The sequence below is a fragment of the Tauraco erythrolophus genome, chromosome 3 (assembly GCF_009769465.1).
Source record: "Tauraco erythrolophus isolate bTauEry1 chromosome 3, bTauEry1.pri, whole genome shotgun sequence".
NCBI lineage: Eukaryota > Metazoa > Chordata > Aves > Musophagiformes > Musophagidae > Tauraco > Tauraco erythrolophus.
The window spans coordinates 59,365,521-59,390,864 of record NC_141467.1 but is presented as its reverse complement, the minus strand read 5'-3'; the positions used below and the strand labels follow the sequence as shown (position 1 = coordinate 59,390,864).

The 25,344-nt window shown below is 38.4% G+C and overlaps 1 protein-coding gene across 1 annotated transcript in view; it reads right to left on the bottom strand.

Moving 5' to 3' along the window:
- The window catches only part of SNTG1 (syntrophin gamma 1), a 162,537-nt gene that overhangs the window by 12,559 nt on the left and 124,634 nt on the right, over nucleotides 1-25,344 (bottom strand). The window contains exons 14-15 of the mRNA XM_086609311.1: nucleotides 24,644-24,796; nucleotides 19,345-19,437 (exon numbers count right to left, since the gene is read on the bottom strand). Of these exons, the coding sequence (XP_086465437.1) occupies nucleotides 19,345-19,437; nucleotides 24,644-24,796 (246 nt within the window). The remainder of the gene's footprint in view (nucleotides 1-19,344; nucleotides 19,438-24,643; nucleotides 24,797-25,344) is intronic.

Here is a 25,344-nt window from a genome sequence, read left to right as displayed (position 1 = left end):
TTGCTCTTCTGGGAACTCTCTTCCAAGGGCTCTCTCTCTCTCGGAGTGCCCTCTCTCTCTCGTTCTCTTTTTGGGCCTCTCACTCATCCAGGATTGTGGTGTTAGGACTGATCTGTTTCGAGATTGTTTGCTAGAATGGGACAGGCATTGGTCACCAGGTGGTGAGCAATTACACTGTACATCACTTGTATATATTATTATCATTATACATATACATATTCATATATTATTATTATTACTTTTAAATTATTAGTATTAGTATTAGTATTACAATATTGTTCTTTTCTCAGCCCGAGTCTCCTTCCCTTTTCCCATTTAATTCTCTTCCCCTGGGGGTGAGGGAGGTTGAGTGAGCAGCTGTGTGGCATTTAGTTGCCGGCTGGGCTAAACCACAAGAAGACCATTGCCTCTCTGCAGGAACAGCAAACCTATTTAAGCATGTCATTTCCTAGATGACAAATGTAAAGGGCATTGCCGGTCTCTTTATGTCAGGAGGATAACAATCAAAGAAACGAGCTATTATCTTTCTCTTCTCTGATGATGTATGGGAAGGCCAGGAGAAAGGTGCAGTAATAAGAAGGACCCTTAGATGGGCAGGCAAAATCCAAGTGTACCTGCCCTTATTCCCATCCAGATTAAGTTTGAGTGAAGGATGTACAGAACTGCAGTGCTTCAGCATGTCCCATGCAGTTTTGCCAGTCACGTCATTCCCTCTCAGAGGAAAGAGAATGACAGTCACATCAAACCACAGGCATGAGTCAAGAACACACTTCAGTTTATGCATGATGTCAGTTTTGGAGAGCTCTGCTTAGCAATGGCTCTTACTTAAGTACATAGCAAAATCAGGTCTGTAGTGCAGAGGAGATGAAATCCTTCTTGAGACTAATCCCAGCAAGACTGCGCTTCTTCCATCCAGACATCAAAACAAGTTCCTAGGACTGGCAGTTCAACAGCATACTTCACAGAGACCATTAAATATTCGCAAAGTGTAAGGAGTAAAAATGCCATTGACAATGCATGAAATTATTCCCAAATGAAAGAACTATCTGTTTCTTTTGAGTGATCTTCAACAAATTGCTCACATTTTTTTCCAAAGATGTTCACATGAAGGAGAGCTCTTTTTTCAAAAATAAATGTGGGGAAATTCTGTGAATGTTAAGTTAAGTCAGGAATATGAAGCATTTCAAACATTCAGGCTAGTCATCCTGGCTACTTCTTTTGTTCGATAGAATTTCTGAATGACGGTGCTTTCATCTGGTTTGAACTGGGATGAATACTGGTTCACTCTGATACACTCTGGATGTGTCTACACCTCAATGTACCACACTGCATTAGAAGTGTAACAACTAGTTCAAACTAGATGTCCAAATTCTAGATAGCTAAAATTAAGTTAATTAGTTAAACATATGCCCAGTAAAAGCCATTTAATTCCTTGTCTCCTACTGAAGAAGCTGAAATGCTCCCTTGTGTAGCCAGAACTGCACATTTTGCAAGATGATGCAGAACACTGTGACCCAGCAGACAGATCATTCTCTTAAAACACAGTATTTTGAGGATTCCTGGGTTACTTTCTCTTGTGGTTTTATACATTCTAGGTGGGTTTTTTTTCTTTTCATTTTCATTACTGCAAAATGTATAAGCAGTGATCAGGGACCAAAATTTATTAGGTTTGTGTGGCAAGCATTGGCAGCGGGGCGGCTGCCAAAACCCTATTTCCAACAGAGCCAATGTCAGATGGCTCTAAGATGGACCTGCCACTGGCCAAGGCCAACCCCATCAGTGATGGTGGTAGCGCCTCTGGGATAAGCCATTATCCATTGTATTTCAGAAGTCGTGGCAGTCTGGAGAAGTTCCCACTGACTGGAAAAGGGGAAACATAGCCCCCATCTTCAAAAAAGGGAAAAAAGAAGACCCAGGGAACTACAGGCCAGTCAGTCTCACCTCTGTGCCCGGCAAGATCATGAAGCAGATCCTCCTGCAAACTATGCTAAGGCACATGGTAAAAAAGGAGGTGATTGGTGACAGCCAACATGGCTTCACTAAGGGCAAATCATGCCTGACTATTTTTCGTGGCCTTCTATGATGAGGTTACAGCATTGATGGATAGGGGAAGAGCAACTGACATCGTCTACCTGGACTTGTCCAATGCATTTGATACTGTCCCACATGACATCCTTGTCTCTAAACTGGAATGACATGGTTTTGATGGATGGACCACTCGGTGGATAAGGAATTGGCTGGATGGTCGCTCTCAAAGAGTTGTGGTCAACGGTTCAATGTCCAAGTGGAGGCCAGTGACGAGTGGTGTTCCTCAGGAGTCGGTACTGGGACCAGTGGTATTTAACATCTTTGTTGGTGACATGGACAGTGGGATCGAGTGCACCCTCAGCAAGTTTGCAGATGACACCATGTTGTGTGGTGTTGTGGACACACTGGAAGGAAGGGATGCCATCCAGAGGGACCTTGACAAGCTGGAGAGATGGGCCTATGAGAACCTCATGAAGTTCAACAAGGCCAAGTGGAAGGTCCTGTCCTGCACGTCGGTCGGGGCAATCCCAAGCACAAGTACAGGCTAGGTGGAGAAAGGATTGAGAGCAGCACGGAGGACAAGGACTTGGGAGTGTTAGTGGATGAGAAGCTCAACATGAGCTGGCAATGTGCGCTTGCAGCCCAGAAAGCCAACCATATCCTGGGCTGTATCAAAAGAAGCGTGGCCAGCAGGTCAAGTGAGGTGATTCTGCCCCTCTACTCTGCTCTACTCTGCTCTCGTGAGACCTCACCTGGAATACTCCATTCAGCTCTGGAGTCCCCAACACAAGAAGGACATGGAGCTGCTGGAGCGGGTCCAGAGGAGGGCCACGAAGATGATCCGAGGGCTGGAACACCTCTGCTATGAAGACAGGCTGAGAGAGTTGGGCTTGTTCAGCCTGGAGAAGAGAAGGCTCTGGAGTGATCTTATAGCAGCCTTCCAGTACTTAAAGGGGGCCTACGGGAAAGCTGAAGAGGGACTTTTTACAAGAGCATGTACTGATAAGACAAGGGGAAATGGCTTTAAACTGAAGGAGGGGAGATTTAGATTAGATATAAGGAAGAAATTTTTCACTCTGAGGGTGGTGAGGCACTGGAACATGTTGCCCAGAGAAGTTGTAAATACGCCATCCCTGGAAGTATTCAAGGCCAGGTTGGATGAGGCTTTGAACCACCTGGTGTAGTGGAGGGTGTCCCTGCCCATGGCAGGGGGGTTGGAACTAGATGATCTTGAGGTCCCTTCCAACCCTAACCGTTCTATGATTCTATGATTCTATAACATAATTAAGAAGGATGGAAAAACAACTGAGCAACAGCAACTACAGCCAGAGAGGGGAGTGAGAATATATGAAAGAAACAACACTGCAGGCACCAAAGTCAGTGAAGAATGAGGTGAAGGAATTGCTCCAGGCACCGGAGCAGAGATGGTGAGAGACCATGGTGAGGCAGGCTGTCCCCTTGCAGCTCATGGAGGTCCGCAGTGGAGCAGAGACCACCTGCAGCCCATGGAGGACCCCATGCTGGACCAGGGGGATACCTGAAGGAGACTGTGACCCCATGGGAAGCCCAAGCTGGAGCAGGCTCCTGGCAGGACCTGTGGCCCTGTGGAGAGAGGAGCCTGTGCTGGAGCAGGTTTGCTGGCAGGACTTGTGATCCCATGGAGGACTCACGCTGGAGTCATCTGTTCCTGAAGGACTGTACCCCATGGAAGTGATCCACACTGGAGCAGTTATTCATGAATAACTGTACCCCATGAGAAGGACTCGCGATGGAGAAGTTCGTGGAGGACTGTCTTCTGTGGGAGGGACCCCACACTGGAGCAGGAGAAGAATGTGAAGAATCCTCCCCTTGAGGAGGAAGGAGCAGCAGAAACAATGTGTGATGAACTGATCACAACCCCCATTGCCTATTCCCCTGTACCGCTTGGAGGGAGGAGGTAGAGAATTCGGGAGTAAAGCTGAGCCTAGGAAGAAGGGAGGGGTGGAGGGAAGGTGTTTTGATATTCAGTTTTATTTCTCATTATCCTACTCTGATTTGATTGATAATAAATTAATTTTCCCTAAGTCGAGTCTGTTTTGCCCATGACGGTAATTGCCGAGTGGTCTCTCCCTGTCCTTATACCGACTCAGAAGCCTTTCGCTATATTTTCTCTCCCCTGTCCAGCTGAGGAGGGGAGTGACAGGGTGGCTTTGGTGGGCACATGGCTTCCAGTCAAGGTCAACCTACCAGGCCAGACCTATCCTTTTTGAATGACGTGCCAAAGTAGAAAGGCGAAACAAGATCTACTCACCTAAACACCCAGTTTCACAGAGATGTTTAGCTACAGCAGTGACATAAAGACGAGAGAGAGAGTTTTTCACTGTGACGCTGAAGTTTCTACAGGCTCACATCAGCAACAGAGTGCTCACTGTGGTGACTGTTCTGAATCCTAATTTTAAAGGCTAATTCTCCTGCATTAGCAATAGGCATCCTTGAGGATACTGGTCTATACCATTGTCAAAGTCAGGTGAATGATTTTTCCATGTTTTTGAATGTGATAGCTCCTCAGAACCATTTGTTGAATCCTTGCTTCAGAGATTTAACATACGTTGATACAATTTGCACAAAAATATATATATAAATGCATAGATTGACTTCTGAGCAATAAGTGCATTTGTAAAACATGTTGGCTTTCCAACAAATTTCCAAAATCCTATATGTGTGTCATACAAATTATTCCTAAATTAGTTTTTATGAATTATTTGTAGCAGAAGTACTTACTGATTTGAAAGTGCAGTGTTACTGAGCTTAACACTCGACAATACATTCTGATAGGGCTTCTGTTAGTTAATAAAAACAGCCTGTTCAAGAGCTTTCTTTGTATAATCCTCAGTAGCTACGTGTAAGCTATATCACTGAGAATATTTTACAGTACTATAAATACCAGTTTTAGGAAGTGGTACATTTTCATTCACCCTAAAATAGGTTTGACAGGTGAACCAGGAGGCAATTTCTTTTAAAGCACAAATTGAAACCAAATTCAAAAAGATTCTGTGGTGGATGCTTGGCGTCAGGTACTTGTGAGGATCCTGAGACACTTCTCAAGCTGAAGCACACAAACTTATCATGCCTTGATGGAGGACCAAGAACTCACTATGTACTATTTATTTCCTTTAAAAGGAGTCTCTCAATCCATGAGTAAAGACAGAACTTGTGAATAAAAGCAAGCTATTCAATTTAGGAACCGAGGACCAAGGTAATAGCATATACTGAAAGTGTGGTCATGGAAAATTTGACTTAGTTAATCTATGTTCCGAGAAATGCACTAAAAGAAGATCATCTCTTTGAATAAATACTGTAGGTATCATGCATAACACTGAAAACAACTAACAAGATATAAATCCCTTTCCCAATTATTATTTATAGATAGCTTCTGCTTGCATTTTACATTTTATGCCATTTAATAAAATTAACTTCAAAGAATACCAGCGTGCAATGCAAGCATATACAACACAGAAAAGCTGACAAATTAGATTTAAGACTTCTCTTGAGATGCTATTAAATTATTGTAATAAGAAATCATCAAAAAGCAAAATCCTGTCTTCACTGAAATTAGTAGGATTTTTTTTCTCTTGACATATCTGGGATCAAGATTCTTCACCAATACTTTTTAATGAGAAATATTTCATTTATAAGTAATCATCTAGGACTCATTTGTTCTAGTTTTTGTAACCAAATTACTGTCTATTATCTTTTGCTAGTGTTATTTTGCTATAATTACCTCAGGATGCTGTCTGGATGCATATTTTTATTTTATAGATGGGACATAAATACAATACATAAATGGCACATGAAAGAAAAGCTATTGACTTCAGTACCTGCAATACTTTACTGATATTCCCCACAGTCACACAAATGAAGAAAATTGTATTGCTTCTATTATCAACACTAGTGCTAAATCTAGAACATATATTCTGCAAGGGACCGTAGAAAATATTTTCACATTCATATCATATGTTAGTTTGCTACTTATTCCCATAATTTCAGAATCCTGGACTAAATTACCTAGAATTTTGACGAGATGTCATCAAACAAAATCACTTCCCATCTAGATAATGGTATCAGAAAAGTGGGAATGCATCAAAATTATCATAGTTTAGAGCATGATCAGGAGCATTGCTTAGGGTTTTTGTTTTGTTTTGGCTCAAGGAGCTTGATTTACCCTAAACAGAGACTGGATTACCAAATACACAGAATAAATAGGTCTCTCTGTACTTTTACTTACCATACTCTAAGGAATATGCATAGAAATGTGAGTGTCTAGTCCATGGCTCTCTGATAGTTATATGATTTAGCAAGTATATACAGGGCATTTTGCACTGGCACTAGAAAAGAAAAGCTGTATTTTGTCAACATAAGAGTATCCAACCAGCACAGAATTAATTTGTGTCCTATGGCTTCAGTGATGAACTACCTTCAATTTATTATTAAACAGCCTTTCCTCTTCTATATTGGATTATGCACTGTGGACCAATTCTGTTCTTGCAAAAAAACCATTTACACTTAATGAACTTGTGAAATAGTGTTTACACCGCATACTGCAATGACATCATTTCACCTGCCAGTGCACATCACCCAATACAGGTTTTCTCTATATTTTTCATTGACATGAATCATACAGGTTTTATTAAGTAATAGCAAAAGAAGTTTGGTGTTCAGTAGGATGGATGCTCAGAAAAAACTTGAAAGAATCTGTCAGTGTTTTATAATGATTAGACAGCTACATCTCAGACCACCTGCAAATGGTGGAGTAAATAAAGAAACCATCTTTATTAAGGAAAGGATGTCAGAGGTCACTTTTCAAATATTAGTTTCAGCAAAGCCCTTTGTTATCTTTTCCATCACATCTTCAAAAAGCTGTAGCTGTACTTTTCCAACACTGCCTCCTATTTTCTTAATGTTCTGACTGATTAAATAATTCTTCTGTTTAGCTTTTTAAGGCAATTTTTTATACTATATATATTACAGTATTATGTTAAATTTCAATGGACACCTTTCAAGATAATGTTGTTTGTCATCTGACTAAAATAAGTGATACTCCTACAGGTCAAACTAAATCAAGAGCAGAGGCCTTGTAGGTCCTTATTTTCAAGAATAAAAGTAATTTGGTCTTCAAAACCTGAGATACACCTTAATTTGACTGTTTGTCTCACATCTAATTGAGAAAAATTGCATTCTTGGAAAGTGACACTTTATCCATACTGATAGCAGCAGTAGGGAACTGAGTAGGATTAAGATCTTGTTCATGCTCAGTTCTACTGTGTTACCGATCTCCGGAGAGTGTCTTACTACAAAAGAATTATAGTCCAAGGCAATTTCCTTTGTCAATTGCTATGGCTTTATAACTGTAAAGGGAAAGACAAGGGAGGACACAGAGGATAAGGAATAAAAATGACACAAAGGAAAAAAGTAAGAAAGTCAGCCCTAATAAAATAAATGTTCTTATCCATTACTGAAGTTACATCGAATGTTAAAAGACTACAGTTTATTTGCTTAGTACTGATGGATGACCTACCAACATTTGTTTGTTTCTAGCCATAGTACATAAGACTGCATGAACCATGCTTGACAGCTTATATTAAAGTTATAGTAGATATTTGTTCAGCATTTCAATTTTTAAGCATGGAATAAATATTTGTTTACAAGAGTTACATAATTAAATTTCTACCTTGAAGTGAGCCTGGTTTCCTTCTGTCTTCTTCATTACTGAACTTTGGATACCAAGGATTTTTTTACACATTTTTTTTTTTCCAATATGCTGCATGTGTATTAGTTGCATGAATCATAGAATCATAGAATCATTTGGTTGGAAGAGACCCTCAAGATCATTGAGTCCAACCATTCACCCTGCATTGTCAGGATCCCTAAACCATGTTCCTCAACACCAAATCCACACGGTTTTTAAACACCTCCAGGGATGGGGACTCCACCATCTCCCTGGGCAGCCTGTTCCAATACTTCACAACCCTCTCTGTAAAGAAATTTTTCCTGATATCTAACCTAAATTTCCCCTGGTGTAACTTGAGGCCATTCCCTCTTGTCCTGTCATTCCTAACATGGGAGAAGAGACAGACCTTAAGGTATCTGGTCCCTAGGACGTTATTCCTGAAGAAATTAAGAGAAATTCTGTTCTGTGTTGTTTAGTAGTCTTTTGGTATGAAAAAACAAATTGATATGCTATTTATTGTTTACAGTGTATTCTCTTTTTTGATGAATTGAGCAAGATGTCTGCAAGATAACAGATGATGGGCCACGAAGGGCCACGAAGATGATAAGAGGGCTGGAGCACCTTTCCTATGAGGACAGGCTGAAAGAGTTGGGGCTGTTCAGCCTGGAGAAGAGGAGGCTCCGGGGTGACCTTATAGCAGTCTTCCAGTACCTCAAGGGGGCCTACAAGAAAGATGGGGAGAGGCTGTTCAGGAGGGCCTGTTGTGATAGGACAAGGGGTAATGGTTTTAAAATAGAGGGAGGTAGATTCAGGTTGGATATTAGGAAAAAATTTTTTACCATGAGAATGGTAGAACACTGGAACAGGTTGCCCAGAGAGGTGGTGGATGCTCCATCCCTGGAGACATTCAAGGCCAGGTTGGACAAGGCCCTGAGCAACCTGATCTAGTTGGAGATATCCCTGTTTGTTGCAGGGCGGTTGGACTAGATGACCTTTGAAGGTCCCTTCCAGCCCTAACCATTCTATGATTCTATGATTCTATGATGGATACATTGAGCTTTGTCGATATACACCTCATGGGCCACTGTGGATCCTTTTGTTACTTTGTTCTATATCACCATACAATTCAGCAGCAGTTTAACTTATTTTCAGTTCTATAGGAGATGATTTTTTTCTCTTCTGACAAATATATACTTTTGACTGCTGCTTTAATGAGCAGTGAATGTGATCGAGTACAGACATAGCACTTTGCACAGGTAGGTATAGTGCAACATACATTCACATAAACACATACATACATTATTCAAAAAAGCTATGATGCAAATATGCATATTATTGAAAATAATTTTAATGAATATGTCAGTATAAATGAAAACATATAACCTACATATGTCTATGTATATACATGCATACACTTGAAGAGTAGACAATTTTTTGGTTAGAAACATGTTAAAAATAAGTTCTTGAATACCACTTGAGTAAGTCATTTTATATATCAGATCACTTTCAGAATAGTAGTTAGATGACCTTCTGTACACATCTTGTCAGTCTCCACCCTTAATGCTTAAGATGGCTACACTCGCTTCAAAACCTTATTTACAAATGTTTATCATAATACCTCTGTATATCCCTATCTAACACAAATTGTCTACAAAAGAGTTGTATTTGCTCATTAAAACACTGACATCTACATACTAGCTAATGTTAGACAAGTGTAGGACCTGAACCGATGTATTTTCTTTGGGCAGGACTTGGGAAAAGTGTTTTAACCAGTAGACATTGATACACAATGCTACAAAATGACCTAGAGTAAAATTTAGTTTATAACTTCTAACACCTGCAACAGTACTTTTTGCACCTTTTTAGAATTTTCATAATTTAAAAAAAATAACATTTAGCATCTAAAACATCTCAAAAGAGAAATTATATCTGGAGTAGACACTGTATACTAAGACATCTAGTAGTTCGGGAGACGTGATTAGGCAGCCAAGAGAAAGGAGAATATCTAAAAGGTATTCACAAAGATTAATTAAATTCACTTTTCGTAGAATACCAGCAAGGAAGAAAGAGGAAAGTACAGTAAAAAGATGTTATTTGACATTCTGTATTTCAAATAATGCAAATGAAATTGCATTAAAGCTAGTGGACATTGTTTGAAGTCCCCAGTGTAAGAGATGCTGTGAGAACACTGACTAATGATCAGATTTAAACTTTCGTGTATACCAACATGGGAGGCAGGTGGTCTTTTTACTCCAAGTATATCACTACTGCAAATGAAGGACTACACGATAGAAATTAATCATACTCAAACATTTGCAAATGTCTGCTTGGCCTATGTGCCACAGTTCTCTTTCAAACTATACACTGTTAATAAGAAAAAAAAAAAAGATGACATCTTGCACTGGAGCTTTGGTTCTGGAGAGTGCTACAGAAAACAAGCGCACAAGTATACACACTAGTGCTTTTTAATGTGCAGGAAGAGAAATTCTTTTGTGTCCGTAATTACATTTGGTAGTTTACAAACTGTTTAGCTGAATTTAGAAATTATTTTCTTAAATACTGGAAGAACCTGGTTTAACTAGGCAGTCTTAAAAATTGCTCACTCTCCTTTCAGGAAATCACAATGGTTTGTTATAAAGCAAAATACAACATGGTCTAAATAATAAACTGCTGTTGGCTGTAGGAGCTATCGGTCATAAAATGACTAAAACAAAGCAGGAGATTTGGAGCAGAAACAGCTATGATTTATGCCAGTGCTGTTATAATCACATCACAGTACAGATTTGCTCTGAAGAACTCCGTTTAATATTTTGTGTAGTCATATTTATCATACGTCTGTGCAGACATAGAAACAATATTTTCATCGAACTATGATGTGTATGACTTGAAATACATTTAGCATATATGACAGTTTTTAACAACTAATTTCAAGTTACACAGTTAAGTATTATATAAAGATTTAAGTAAGAATAAACAAGGAAACAAGCCATACAGGGTTGTACGGCTTTTGTCTGGAAATCATAAGCACAATGAGAGTCACTACCCTCTACAAACTCGTTCATGAGCATTGGTAGTGAGTTTGGGTTTTGGAACATTCATGACATTTTGACTGTAATTTGTCAGGCTTGTTGGAAAAAAAATCTATTGACTTGAAATGTAAGGGTGAAAGATTTTAAATATTGTTTCATTGCTTAAATAACTATAATATTGGAATAGCTGAACAACAGTTAAAATCATGATAAGTAAATCATAAGGTTTACTGAAGATTCCACTGCACCAAAATGTAAGACAGGACTTCTCAGGTGTTCTCAGAAACTACTGCTTGAGCTTTGTGCTCTGGGAAACACGAAAACATCACGAATAAATATTTTTTAAAAAATTAAACTATATTAATTAGATATGTCCTCCAAGTACTTGTCCAAGTCTCTCTTTGAATCCATTAAAAGATTTTGCATCTGCTGTGTTACTATGGGAGAAGTGTGTTGCGTAAGTTTTCTGGCTGCTACATGGGCTACTACAATAGAAAGCACCTGTGCCTCGTCAGGACAGGTGCTGTGAGTCACGTTGGTCAGCCGGGGACCACGTGACTCATGGATGGTTAAAGGTGGGGCACTCCCAAGAGGGAGGGGGGCAGTTCCCTCCTGGAGACTGGAGTGGTAGGAGCCCCTGGAGAGCAGTGTCTTGAAGCTCTCTGTTAGAAGCCTTTGATTGCGGTATAGACCTTTGGAGCGAAATAAGACCTTCTGATATACGAGGGGAATCACAACAACCTTCTGGGTTGTGATTCCTGAAGAACCTGAGACCAGCGGTCTGCGACAATTGGTGACCCCGATGTGATTTGTTGGAACGGGAACTACTTGGACTGCAGAATGAAGTGTGGTAGAGCCCAGTGAAGCTCGAGAGCAGCAGGAGAGCTGCGAATTGATCAGCTTCGACTTAGACATCTGGAACGAGGTGAGCTGCTGGGAACGGAAAATGGGACAAAACTTTGTAAAGGAAAATCAGACCTTCACTTTCCTTAAATCTGTGGGAATGGCTGCGGGGGCCAACATAAGTAATGAAGATTTATATAATTTACTTAACTGGGCAGCGGGACACGAAGACCTGGTTAGCCTTACTTTCACCTTTAACCTAGAACTTTGGAAAAGGTTGGGATATAAGCTACTTTGTGAAGTAGTCCTTGGAAAAAAGGACTTAACTGATACTGACCTGCTGTGTATGTGGAGGGCCCTGGATAATATAATTCAAAAGGGGGTGGCAGAAAAGGAGGAAGATGAATTAACAGACTATGCATCAGCAAGCGAAGGGTATGAAGGAAACAATGAACTGTCTGAAGGAGGACTGGCCCCAGACAGTGTGGACAGCGAATTAGATGTATCCTCGCTGTTCACGGAGATCAATAAAGTTGCGGGGACTATGCAGGAACTCTGCCCCACCCTGCAGGAGATATTGGAGCGCCCCCCACCCTTTGCCCCAGCAGCCCCCCCTTCCTCCTCAGGATGTGTCACGCCTACGGCTCCACCGCTTGATCTAATGGCCCCACCCCTGGCAACTTCATATCCAGCAACATATATGACACAGGTACGAGCCATGCAGCCAGCACTAGTGCGCCAGGCCGTGACAATGCTGCAAGGAGTATCCCAGCAGTTAGCAGCTGTAGTGGAGATATTGCAGCAGGCCATGACCCCCCCTGCAGCAAAAGAGATTTTAGGAGAAACTTCCAAAGCAAGTGACAGCTCAGCTGGGGAGTTACCACCGGTTTCTTCACCAAGGGAAAAGTCGCTAGAATCTGTCTGTTTATTGGAACCAGACCCCTTGGGAACCCCTACAGCGACAGTTCAACCTCGTGACCCAGTCCGTTTCTGGAACGAGGTAAAAATGAAAGCAATAGAGGCTGGGGACTGGGACTTGGTTCAAGTCTTGGGGTTACCAGTCAGTAATAAAAAATTATCCATGATGGAAATGGGGGGAAGGCCGAGTGTATTCCCTGTGGAACTGGCCCTCCCGGGTTCTAACCAGCCCAATCAACACTTGGGCTGGTCATGGAAAGTCATACAGGATATACAAAAGGCAGTAGCACAATATGGGCCAAATTCCCCAGCAGTGACACAATTATTGTGATTGCTAAACCTAGAGATATTGGTGCTGTATGACTTTCAACATCTGGCTCAGGTTATGTTCCAGCCAGTTCAACGCTCCATTTTTATGAGCACTTGGAGGCAGTTGGCCGATCGTCAGGCACTACACAATATACAATTACCTCAAGGCGACCCATGCTATGCCGTTGGTACAGATGTCCTGACGGGAACGGGTCAAGTATTTAGCAATCCGGCAATACAAGCCCAATGGCATCCCCAAATTCTTGAACAGGTCAAACAAATAGGGATGCAGGCCCTCATGCGCACCACAGAAATGGCGGAGCCCCAAGCGAGATACTCTACGATTAAACAAGGGAACAAGGAACCTCTTCTACAGTTCGTAGAAAGGTTGCAAGGGGCAATAGAAAAACAAATATATGACAGCAATCTATGGGCCCTATTGACAAAACAACTGGCAAGGGATAATGCCAACACTGATTGCCGAAGAGTTATTGAAGTACTGCCAGGGGACCCCTCTTTAGAGGAAATGGTCATTGCGTGTGCTAAGGTCGGGTCTGTAGAGCATGAAATGACTGTACTAGCTACCACCTTGATGGCCTCATATAATAAGAAACAGAAGTGTTACAAATGCGGAAAGATGGGCCATTTTGCAAAAAACTGCAGATCAGGGATTTACACCAGTGGCTGGTCAAAAAATGACAAAAGAAGAACTAAGAAATACGTGACATACAGCCCTAGCAAGCTCTTTGCGGGAGCAATACGGGAGCCGCAGGCCAGTCCAGAAAAGAGCCCTGAGGGAATGTTACGACAACCCTTTGAAGGAATGTTACGGCAACCGCAGGTTAACCATCAGGAAAAGCAGCCAGAACAGCCAGGGTGGATGTATCCAACATCATCAGAACAATGGATATATCCACTGCCGACTTGGTATGATAAAAAAAATAAGAATCACTTCCTCATGATCCTAGTCTTAAAGGTATCCGACACGGTGGCTGTACATGGGATAGGAACGTTAAGAACCCCTAAAGGTCATTAGATGTTTTTTCAAAAAAAGAGGGGGAATTGTTGCGTAAGTTTTCTGGCTGCTACATGGGCTACTACAATAGAAAGCACCTGTGCCTTGTCAGGACAGGTGCTGTGAGTCACGTTGGTCAGCCGGGGACCACGTGACTCATGGATGGTTAAAGGCGGGGCACTCCCAAGAGGGAGGGGGGCAGTTCCCTCCTGGAGACTGGAGTGGTAGGAGCCCCTGGAGAGCAGTGTCTTGAAGCTCTCTGTTAGAAGCCTTTGATTGCGGTATAGACCTTTGGAGCGAAATAAGACCTTCTGATATACGAGGGGAATCACAACAACCTTCTGGGTTGTGATTCCTGAAGAACCTGAGACCAGCGGTCTGCGACAGAAGTGAGAGACGGACCAAATGAATTATCTGACTTTGAAGTCTATAGAATATGGCTTCGAGCTAAGTTTTACCCAAAAAAGAGTGGCTGAATTTGGTATGAGTCGTGGCAAAATAATAGAAGTGAGTAAGTACTAGAAAGACATAGACCTGATGGAGTGGGTTCAGATTAGGACCACAAAATTATCAGAGGGATGGAATACCTCTCCTGTAAAAAGAGTCTGAGAGTTGAGGTTCTTCAGCCTGGAGAAGAGAAGGCTCTGGGGATACCTTATTGCAGCCTTTCAATACTTAAAGAGGGCTTCTAAGAAAGATCGAGAAAGATTTTTTTACCAAGGCCTACAATGACAGGGCAAGGGGCAATGTTTTTAAATTAAAAGAGAGAAGGTTTAAATTGGACACAAGGAAGACATTTTTTTTTATTATGAGAGTGGTGAGGCACTGGAACAGGTTGCCTGAGAAGTTGTGGATGTCCCATCACTGGAAGTGGAAAGACAATAGTTTGTACTAATTTTTTAAATATGGATTGTAAAAATTTCATAAAATTTATGAAGATATATTTCTTTCATGAACAGTATGACATTTTACATAGTGTTTTTGCCTAATACTGAGTTTGTTAATTCATGTTGCTAGAACTTCTGTACAGTCTTAATACACAAATGTATATGTAAGAATTAATACGATATAGATAATTTAATTTAAATTTATTCATCTTTCCTTGTCCTATGAACTGTTTTCCATTTTTCATTTTTTTCTCAGATCTTTCTTGGAAAAGAGATTTTAAACTTCTGCTTAACGCCTTCATTAGGTGGAGAAATATGTAACTAGCTTATGTAACTAAACACTTCTAGTTTATGTTTCAGTTTATGTGAGTATAACAATATTGTTGAAAAACATTAACAGCATAGACAGTCTACACCTGCCATTATCATAATAAAGATAACTGAATACATTTTTGGCTGAGAGAATTGCAATCTTTACCTTTCCATAAACTGATGGAGAGTAGGTAATGGTTTTCTAATTTAGGTACTCATTCAAACGTGGTTGACAAGCTTAGGGCCGATTTAAGACAAGTTTTCATCCTATGGTTTGTTTGACAGTTTCAACTGTAGCAGTCACTTGGCAACAAATTATGTTGCATTATACAGTATTTTTTCTCTTCTCTTCTAATGAAATTGCATTAGAGCCATCCTTATCATCTCACACTGCCTAACACCTGATTACCTAACGAAACAATATGTCCTCCTTTTTATCCATGCTGTACTTTATTCTAACATACGAACTAATTGAGGTGGAGCACTGCAGGTGGATTTCCGAGGATAATGATCGCATTCTGCTTATAACACTGAAAGTTTTAAGATAACACAATCTACTTCAAAATAATACATAGAGAAGTTAAAAATAATACTTTTAGCTCTTTTATATGTAAACGTTTTCAATGTAAAATCTTTTTTGTGAATGTTATGCCATAGTTTACTTACACTTATGCAATTAAATAAGTGAATATATATCAGAAGCCTGAAAACATTTTCAAGGAATCTGTTGGCAATATAAATACTGTTCTATCTGGTTAGAAAACTTGGAGATTTTTGATTAGATTTGCTTATGTAAAACTTCCATTTGAATCACAAAAATGTATATCTGTATTTGTGTGTACAGAGTCTTAGCTTTGAAGGGAGTGCGCACTCTTTGTTGGTTTTGTTAGACTTTTAATTCCTAGATAATGTGCTTTTTAATTGGTAACAGAAGTATATAATGACTTTTGGGCAACCAAGAGAAATCACATTATATGTTCCATGAAACATCTGTGAGATTAATTAAGGAGTTTTTCCAAAGACTGGTAAACAGTGAGACAAAGACTTGCAAAACAGTACAACTAGCATATGTGACACATACTTCTTAAAGACAATTGCCAGAAGAACATTCTCCATGAAGTTTTGCATATTGTTTATAGGATTAACATATTTATGACTCTTTTGGGTTTTATCCCATCTATCCATTTATTTTCTTGAATTTCCAATGTACAGGCTCTGCATACCTAATGAATGGATTAGTATGTGACATATCTCTAATATGCATGTTATCTAATAGATCAGGCATTTTTAACATATTGACTTTATCTTGAACTGTACTCTCCACTTGCCTCTTTTTCCATATCAAGGTAAAATGAAACAAACCCTGAAACCTTCAGGATTCTCCATATACTGACTCCTGAGCTTTACCAGCACGGTCCCTCCCTCCATTCAGGAAAATAAAACCCATTTTAAAAGAAAAATCAGCAAGCATGAAGGCAAAATGGATTTTATTAGTTTAAAAAGAAAACACAGAAAGTGCAAGAAATACAGAGGAAACATGGATAGTGCAAGTGGAAAAGGTAAAAGGGAAATTAGGAGGTAAGTGTAGCATGGAAAGATAGGAAAGGGTATTTTTTCAAGGGGAATCACTTCTGCCACAGCATGCAGCTCTTGGGTGGTATCAGGAGCTTTGAGGACCAGAGTGAGACAGTAGAGGGCTGGTGACAGATTTGATAGATCAGCAGGAGCCCCCTGCTCTTCCTTGCAGCCTGTATGTAAGTGTGGTGAAAGAGTAGTACCAACTGAGAGATTTCTAAGGCTGATCTAGGTCTGATAAATGTTTTGTGGGCCACTACCCACTGCCAGGCTGGCAAGAGAGAAGGAGGAGGAGCAGCACAGCATAGCAGTTGCAGATGATGCAAAATGTACCACACTTTCTTTAGTTACAACTACAGTCTATTCACTGTAATAAAAACATCTTTCCCGCAGTTCATGAGGAATTCTACACTTATCTGCTCTGTCCACATAATGCCTATGAAGCCCTTTGCTTCCTGAAGGAAATCTGTTCACACATCTGGTACCCTTTCATGCTTTGACAAAAACTTCTTTCGGATTCTGTAAATGTGTCCTCTTTCATCAGCATTTAGACCCTCAAGATCTCCAGACACTTGGTTTGGTTAGTACTTGGCTTAAAATTTCAGAACATTTTGGAAGTTGAGACTTCAGAAGGAATAGATTCATTCCGTGGTTTTGTGGCCTTTATAGATGAAGAGGAGAGGAAAAAGTAAAATTGCCCAATACTCTTAAAATGCTTTATGGGCCTTCTCAAGCTTGGGAGACCTGGAAGACACAAAAATCCTTCGCTGCTTTCTTATGGTTGTCATCAAGTCATCAAAGCTTTACTCCAGTGGTCTTGCATTGTGGATCTGCTACTTGGTTGTGCAATGTGGTTTTAGTTTGAGTAGGTTCCTAACCTATCCAGTCAGGACTCTTCTGACTTGAAATTGAAGTTAGATGCGAATTTTTTGCTGCACTTCTTTTATTGTCAGAATTTATCATGTATTTTTAGTAATCCCTATATGACCTGGTAGGGAACATGGGGCAGCAGGAAGAGGTGAGAAGAGCTGAAAGAAAATCTGCTAGCAATGCTAACAATTGCCTTAGTGTTTCAGTAGTTGATTTTAATACTGTTTTGTAAGTAATATTGTTCACCAAGATGACGTCTCTAGAAATCTTGTACAACTGGAAAGGCACAATGACTTATTTGGGAAAGCAAGACAGTGAAGTTAGAGCCCTACTAGAGCTTTTTTTCTATATCTGGAAATCTGATGTAGATGTTCTAAAGACATACCAAAAGGATACCACATCCTTAAGCCATGGTAACATGTATGAGAACAGTTGTGCTTGTGCTTTGCTCTCTGAAATTTCGTGTATGCTTGTATTTCAGAGAATGGCTTTGAAAGAGTCTGAAGTCTTTTGAGAATCAGAGAAGTGCAAGAGCTTTGAAGGAGATGCAAATTACCTTTATACAAAAGCATATACTATTGGAGGGTGAGAGAAGACCCACACATTTTTTTCTGAGCCACTGCATTTTAATTCCGCTGCTCTGTTTTTTTGTGTAATACATCCTAAGTTGACAGTCCTGCATTTCACTGATGAACTGTTTGCTTAACTAAAAGAAATATGTATGCACAAGTATTTGAATTTCAAATTCATCACACCTTGTGCAAACAAACAGTAGAATGGAGTGGGAAGAATAAAAGGGTTCTGATTCGTGGAGTAATGTGGTGGGAAGGGTTAGCTTAAGAGAGAGGACAGGAGCATATTCTGGCAAGAAAAAGGCATTTTCAGCAATTGTTTGTGGCATTGCTGAAGCCAAAAAAAAAGTATTGAAAACAGGTATTGAAGAGAAGTGGAACTCAGAAAAGATATTTCACATTCCTCCATAATAGCAGTGTCAAGTACTAGCAATAAAGCCCGCTTACATTTTCATAGATTTCATAGATTTCTAGGTTGGAAAAGACCTTAGAGATCATCGAGTCCAACCATCCCCAATCCCCATTAAACCATATCCTCAAGTAGATCATCCACCCTATTCTTAAACACATCCAGGGATGGGGACTCAACCACCTCCCTGGGCAGCCTAAATTTTAATACTTGTTAGCAATTAGTGCAAATGCAAACATACGTAGGCTCTCGATGATTTTACCGAGATTTGGATTTGCATTAATATAACCTGGAAATTGATGCCGTCTTATTCATTTGATATAGCAAACTATCTCATCAGTTGTACTGAGCTTTTTTAAGGCTGACAGGAAAAGCATGAGACATACAGACCATGACTGATTTCTCTTTCTACAGATAGCTGAACAAAATAATCTAAAACATAAACTAAGAATTGCTGTAATAACATACACTCCCACCCATGAAACAGAAGAAGAGAAAGGCAGATTCTTTTCAAAGTTCACAAATTAGTTTGAAACCAAGAAGATTATTTCCTCTCAAAACCATGGATAGACAGTAAAAGAAATATCAAACTGAATCAGTCTGACCTTTCATGTGAAATTAAAGAATGAAGACTTGATGCTTTTTTCTGATTGATATTGACTTTTCAATAACAAGCACATAACAGAATACAACTTCTTATAGCATTTAGAAATTACCCCAAGTTTAAACTAAAGCATGAGAGATTTGACATGAGATGATCTGTTGCGATAACAGAAAGAAGTACATTTTAAGGACATACTACTTATCTCCAAATATAAGAAATAATAAGGAATAATAATAATGTGATGGAAACGAGTCTTAGAACTTTACCTTTGTGGCAGCATCAAAACAGACAAATCCCATGCTGAAGTCGATGGTAAGTCCCATAAGATGACTCTCCAAAACACAGGCGTAAGTCTTGGACTGTTAAAGAAAAATCAGAGAAGGTAGTTACCACAGAACATATTTCTTCAAATTCTTTCTAGGACCAGTATTTCTGTGAGTTTATTCTAACGTTTATATGTCTCAAAATTGTTATCAGAAATAAGTAATTTGTGCGTAAATAGGTCAATTTATTGCCAGTGTATTTCAAATAAGAGGATTTATATCAGTGATGAAGTTTTCGAAGTATTGTAAAAAGAGGCTTTGCTTCCATCAGGGGAAAAAAAAAAATCAGAATAAAAATTGCCTCGGTGTTTTACCAATGACAACTGCTAAAAGGGAAGTTTCATTATTTTCAAAGTCTCTTATTTTTTTTGGAACCCAGTAACTTGCTCTAACATTAATGTATTCCTTTTAACTTTTTAAAAGAAAATAAATGCATTTTAAAATATCTATTTGGTATGCTGTTTATTGTGTTTTTGTATTTTCCTAAAGCTCAGTGAAAAAGGTTGTATTTCATACCATGTAGTAATCGACATAATCATATGAAACACCTTTTTTGCTTCAGTTAGTGTACCAGTATATCTCAAAGGTTTCTATGAGAAACCTTGAAATCCTGAAAGACTTTTGCATTCTATGATTTTAAAATCTATGCATCTGTTTATTTCCATAACATCACACTTCAATACTTACTGTAAGACATCTATCAGTGTCGTTTTCAGGATCAAAACTACGGCTGTGCCTGAAGGCTGACTTCATGTATTTTTCATCACAAAATATGTAAAAAATTTAAAACATTTCCAAATCTGATGTAAGTTCAATAAAGAAACCATTCTTATTTTATGGAAATTTTACCCTTCAGATGAAATGAAATATAGTTATAGTCTTCAAATGTTGCTGTAGTCACTAAATATACAAAATGAGAACAAAGACTTCCATGATCTATAATGTGCCAAAGAACCAAAATATAAATCATAAACATGGAGACAATGTAAGTTACTAAATTATCAGTGTTACAAAGGTATGTATTATTATTTTTGGTATTTTGATTATCAAGGATAAATAATAGGCCTTTACTTATTCATTCTTTGAGTGGACTCTTTGGATTCTAAATGGTCTTCCCCAGAACACAAGAAGCTGAAAGGCTTATTAACAGCTTCTAAGAGGTGAAATAGACATTGTAATGAAGGAAAATGGAAAAGTTCATAGCTATATAGGTTCTTTGGTTCTTTTAAATTTCACTTTCATACACTTCAACACAGATTTCTTTTCTGGAGCTGAAATATTTGAGTGAATAGCTTTCATTGATCAAATTAGGTCTCTACTACATACAAACAGTTGTTGGTTAACCTTTGTGCATACACCTTGGAGCTCTAGAATCCAGGTTTCAAATGCAGTGATAGGCATCACTGAAAATGAAGAAGACTCTTAATTATTAGTGGGGCACAAGTGCAGCATTTAAGCCAGTCTCTAGACAAAGCATGGCCATCTACAACTCAGAGGTAAAAATAATCCATTACATGTGCCTTACAAGATGATTTTGCATTCTTGCTGAGTAACAGTAAATCATGTTATTGTGTGATCCATCAAAGGCATTCAAAAGCTATAACTGTCCATCAGTAAATGAAATGTTTCCTACTGCTGCTGTTGAGGTGGAAAGTGGCAACTGGTCTATTCTTGTAGCTTCCAACACTGAAAGAACTTTATGTACTTCATTACATATATAAAATCTGATTTCATACAGTATAGAGGTGCATTTGGTCATCATAAGCATTAATGCGTTAACACTCCCAATTTTTTAATTACAAAATAAATTATTCAGCTCTATGGTGTCGCAGTCATATGGCATTTGTGGTTAGATTAGCAAATAAAAGTGGCTTTTTTTTTAGAGCAGCTACACCATAAAACTTCTATGAATATGTAAACTTTGATAGTAAATCAGTGTTGTTAGAAGAGGAGAGGATATTGCCTTTGGCAACAACTCATTAGTAGAAGAAAAGAGTGTAAAGTAATATATTTCACAGTGACTTACTACTTAATGAATTCACATATGCAAAAATGTTCAGGTTTTGCATGTAAAACAAAAAATGTACAGTTTTGTAGAAATATCTTGCTAACTACCTACAAGATGTAAACTACATTTTAATTTGTAGACTTACAAGATATCTAAAACAGACATAGAGCCTTTACTGAGAATTAAAATTTGTCAGGAAGACAGCATCTCAGTTTTAAAATATGTCTTGCCTTCTAACTCATCTGACCTCCCACCTCAACACCAGAGGTCAACATAAGATGCGGATTACAGCACCACGCTGTGCTGGCACAGCTACCTCTGCTTAAGCAAAGCACTGTGCCTGGGCTAATTAGCCTCACTGAGAAATAAAGATTTATGAGAAACAGGACATATCAGTCTTGGTTCAGTGCTGCACTGAAAAAGCCACCTGTTTCCCAGACTGAAGGTTCCTTCTACAAAAGGCATGCATAGTTTGTAGAAAAATACCATCTAGTTAGCTCAATGTGGTTATCGGTAGGAAGAAACAGCATTCTAAGGTGCAGACCACAAGCAGTAGCTGATTCTTTACTTTTTCTTTACTTATACCTAAGACCTGTCTATGCCCTTGGATTATGTATTCCATGAGGTTCAAAACAATTCACAGAAGCAAAAATGTGAGAATAACAAAAGGATCTCTGGTCAATAAGATTTTAAGTTTTTCTGGGAATTTTTTATGCAAGTGTTCTGCGCACTTGTGCATGCTTCCGGTCACAGCAGGAATGTGAACTTTCAGAGACCTGTTAAATTTGCTCAGACTTTTCTCATCTTTATTGTCTTTATCTTTTAATTCAGACATTTAGAGAAAACAAAATGCAGAAACTCTTCCCAGGAGACTAGATAATTTAAAATTCCTTTTAACATTTAACAAACAATTTAAACCATTATGAGTGACTGTTAATAATATATACTGGGAATGTTTGTCTTTGGTTGCTGATTTCTCACATAGAGCTAATGAAAACCTTATCAGAACTGAAATATCCCCCTCCCAAAATAAGCAGAAGATATTTCAGCACTCATTTCTTTTTCTCTCAGCACTCATTTCTTTTTCTCTCACATAATATAGAATCTTAAATTGGGTTTATGAATAATTCAGCAGGTCAGGAAGGGGCTGAAGGAGACAACCAAAAGTATTATGTTCCTTAGACGCTACCCTCTGAATACACAGTTTAAATTATGGAAATAATGATAAGTTGTAAACTTAGTGTAATCTGTCTCTGAAGCTAAGGGAAAATAGACTGTAAATCCAAGATTTAATTCAGACTTTCAAACTCAAATTCAACTTCAATGGAGACATGTTAAAGTACTGTAACACAAAGCAGCTTAAACAGTAATCCTCATATTAGGGACCAAACAACTACAATACAAAAAAGGACAACAAGAAAAAAAAATCATGATGGAAGTGGTGACAATTTTAGAATAAAGTAGTAAGAACACAAAGGGAATTTGACAATCATATGTAATTGCACATCATTACGCATACCGTAGTAGTCTCAGATTCTTCATATAGCAATGCTATGAGATAGTAAAGAAAAAAAGATTTCCATTTAAACTATTTTTTTTCTTTTAATAAGTAACTATCAAAATGGATTAGTATCTCTTGCTACTCTAAAAAAAACTAAAGAGTGACTGTAACACACCATAATGGCACCACTACAATATCATACCACGTTATTGCTAAACTGTTATCAACTTGACTATCTCTCCTCTAATGTATTTCTTTCCTAAAATAAAAAACCTCAAAACCTGTCTAATTTTTTGTTTCAGACATACTTCTAGCAGAGGCTATGAATTAGGCTTAAAGAGAATTTACTACGTATTTATAGTGAGGAATTTAAAAAATATTCTAATTTGCAAGATATTATTTAGTATTACATCAGAATAGGGTCCCGATTAGCCTCTCATGGAGGTTAATGTCAATTTATACTCGTTGAGTAACTCTGTTATTATTTGTATGACTATGGAATAGTATACAACACATTTGAATAATTTTAAATAGCAGTTTTGAACTGCAGTTGTATTTTCAAAATTATGTTATTTCATAGGTGAGACAAACCTGCACATGGTTGAATTATCATTCACATGAAATATGAATATTCATATGAACATGATTGCGTAAAACACATTTTCAGTAAAAATGTACAGTTGATACCTCGATTTCGAACCTGTCACCTTTTTTTTCTCACTGAGCAATGAAAGAACTTGTTGGAGACAAATTATACCACTACTTAGTCAAACCAGGTATTATACGAATCTGCAAATTGGTGGATGAAAGCAGTAACAGATTGCTGAAAGAAAAATGAGGACACCAAGACTAGTTATATTAAAAATTAATATTCTATTTTTTTTCCAAACTGAGATCTAGAAAGAGAGGCAAGAAAATAAAGAAAAAAAGGTGAAATCATAAATGTGAGTTCCACAATAATAATCTATCATGGGAAGCCTGTTTGTCCACTTTCACAAATTTACAATAATCAATCAATCTCAGGAAATCATTACTTTGAGTTTATAATTGCTACTCTGAACATCAGTAGAGTGAAAAGAAAGGTGGAAAGATTAAGATTAATTTAAGGTTAAGATTATTAGGGAAATTATTTTTAGGATACACAGAAGCAATTTTGAATAAATGTAATTCTAAACCCCAAGAGAAAAATTTAAATCTGGGATGCTACAGTATGAATCACTAGAGAAGAGCAAATATGAAGTGGTTTCTGGGCCAAAAGCTATTCAAGAAAATTGCCACATATTCTTTTACTGATGACACAGTAGTGTTTCTACAAAGACTGTTGCAAAGCAACAAAGACAAAGCATCTCAAATATTTAGTAGCAGAGGATATATATTATTGCAATTTTCATACAGAAAAATTTCACTACTAAGACAATCCAAGACTATCTAAACAGCTGGTTTTGTCCCTGATCTATAGAAAGTTTTTCCTCTTCTGTCTACAAGCTTTGGTTAACAAATATCTATGACCTAGTCATAATAACTCAAAGCTTGTATTCAAGGTCATGTCTTCTGAACATTAGATTGCAAGCTGTTTGGGAACACCAGAAGGGTTTTTATGCAATTACATATGTAAAACAATAATAATTTGAGAGCTACAGGAGGTCAGAGCATTTCTTAAATTACATCATTATTTCAATTAGACCTGATTTGTTAATGTAGCAAAAGGTAATCATCAAGGCAGTTGTTCTCACCTGTATCCGTTCTACTTCTAAAAAAGTTGCTGTTTGAAAGGCTTTTTCCCATAGTGTTAGGTCAGACTCTAGTTCCACAGAAAAGTAAAGATCTTCTCCAGATTCAGACTGGACACTGAAGCAATGTTTCCGCCGGTCCAGTAGATCACTGTCCTGATGAAAACCTGAAGTTATATAATCTGGCATACATCAATTAATATTTTCAATTGTAAACATCTATGCCTCAAACCTAGCATTTTTAAATGGCATTTTAAATGATATAACACTGTAGTAACTACTGAGAGCTGAGGAACTAAAAATTAAGAGTTTTTTCTAAACATTGACATTTCAAAGAATTTTAAACAGGATGCTTATATTCAGAAAGGTACAGAATAACAACACATACCTGGCATAACTTCCAATATTCTGAGAAATCACTTCTCAAAAATGTTATCAGCTGTACGCTTTTAAATGAAATCAATTCAATAAAAGGTGTCCCCTTTCTATTCACACAAGAAAAGCACAAATTTCAGCTTCTCTGACCTATTTGACTCATCAACCCTAGTCTGGTAGGCTGGCCAAAGGAAGCAAGAGATTTATTTCAGCAGTATGAAAAGTCCATCTGTCCTCTTTTCCCTACAGAGGCTAGACAAAACAAATTCATACTTCTGGTGACTTGCAAAATCCAACATAAAATTTGTCTATAGTTGCATACTGCCAGT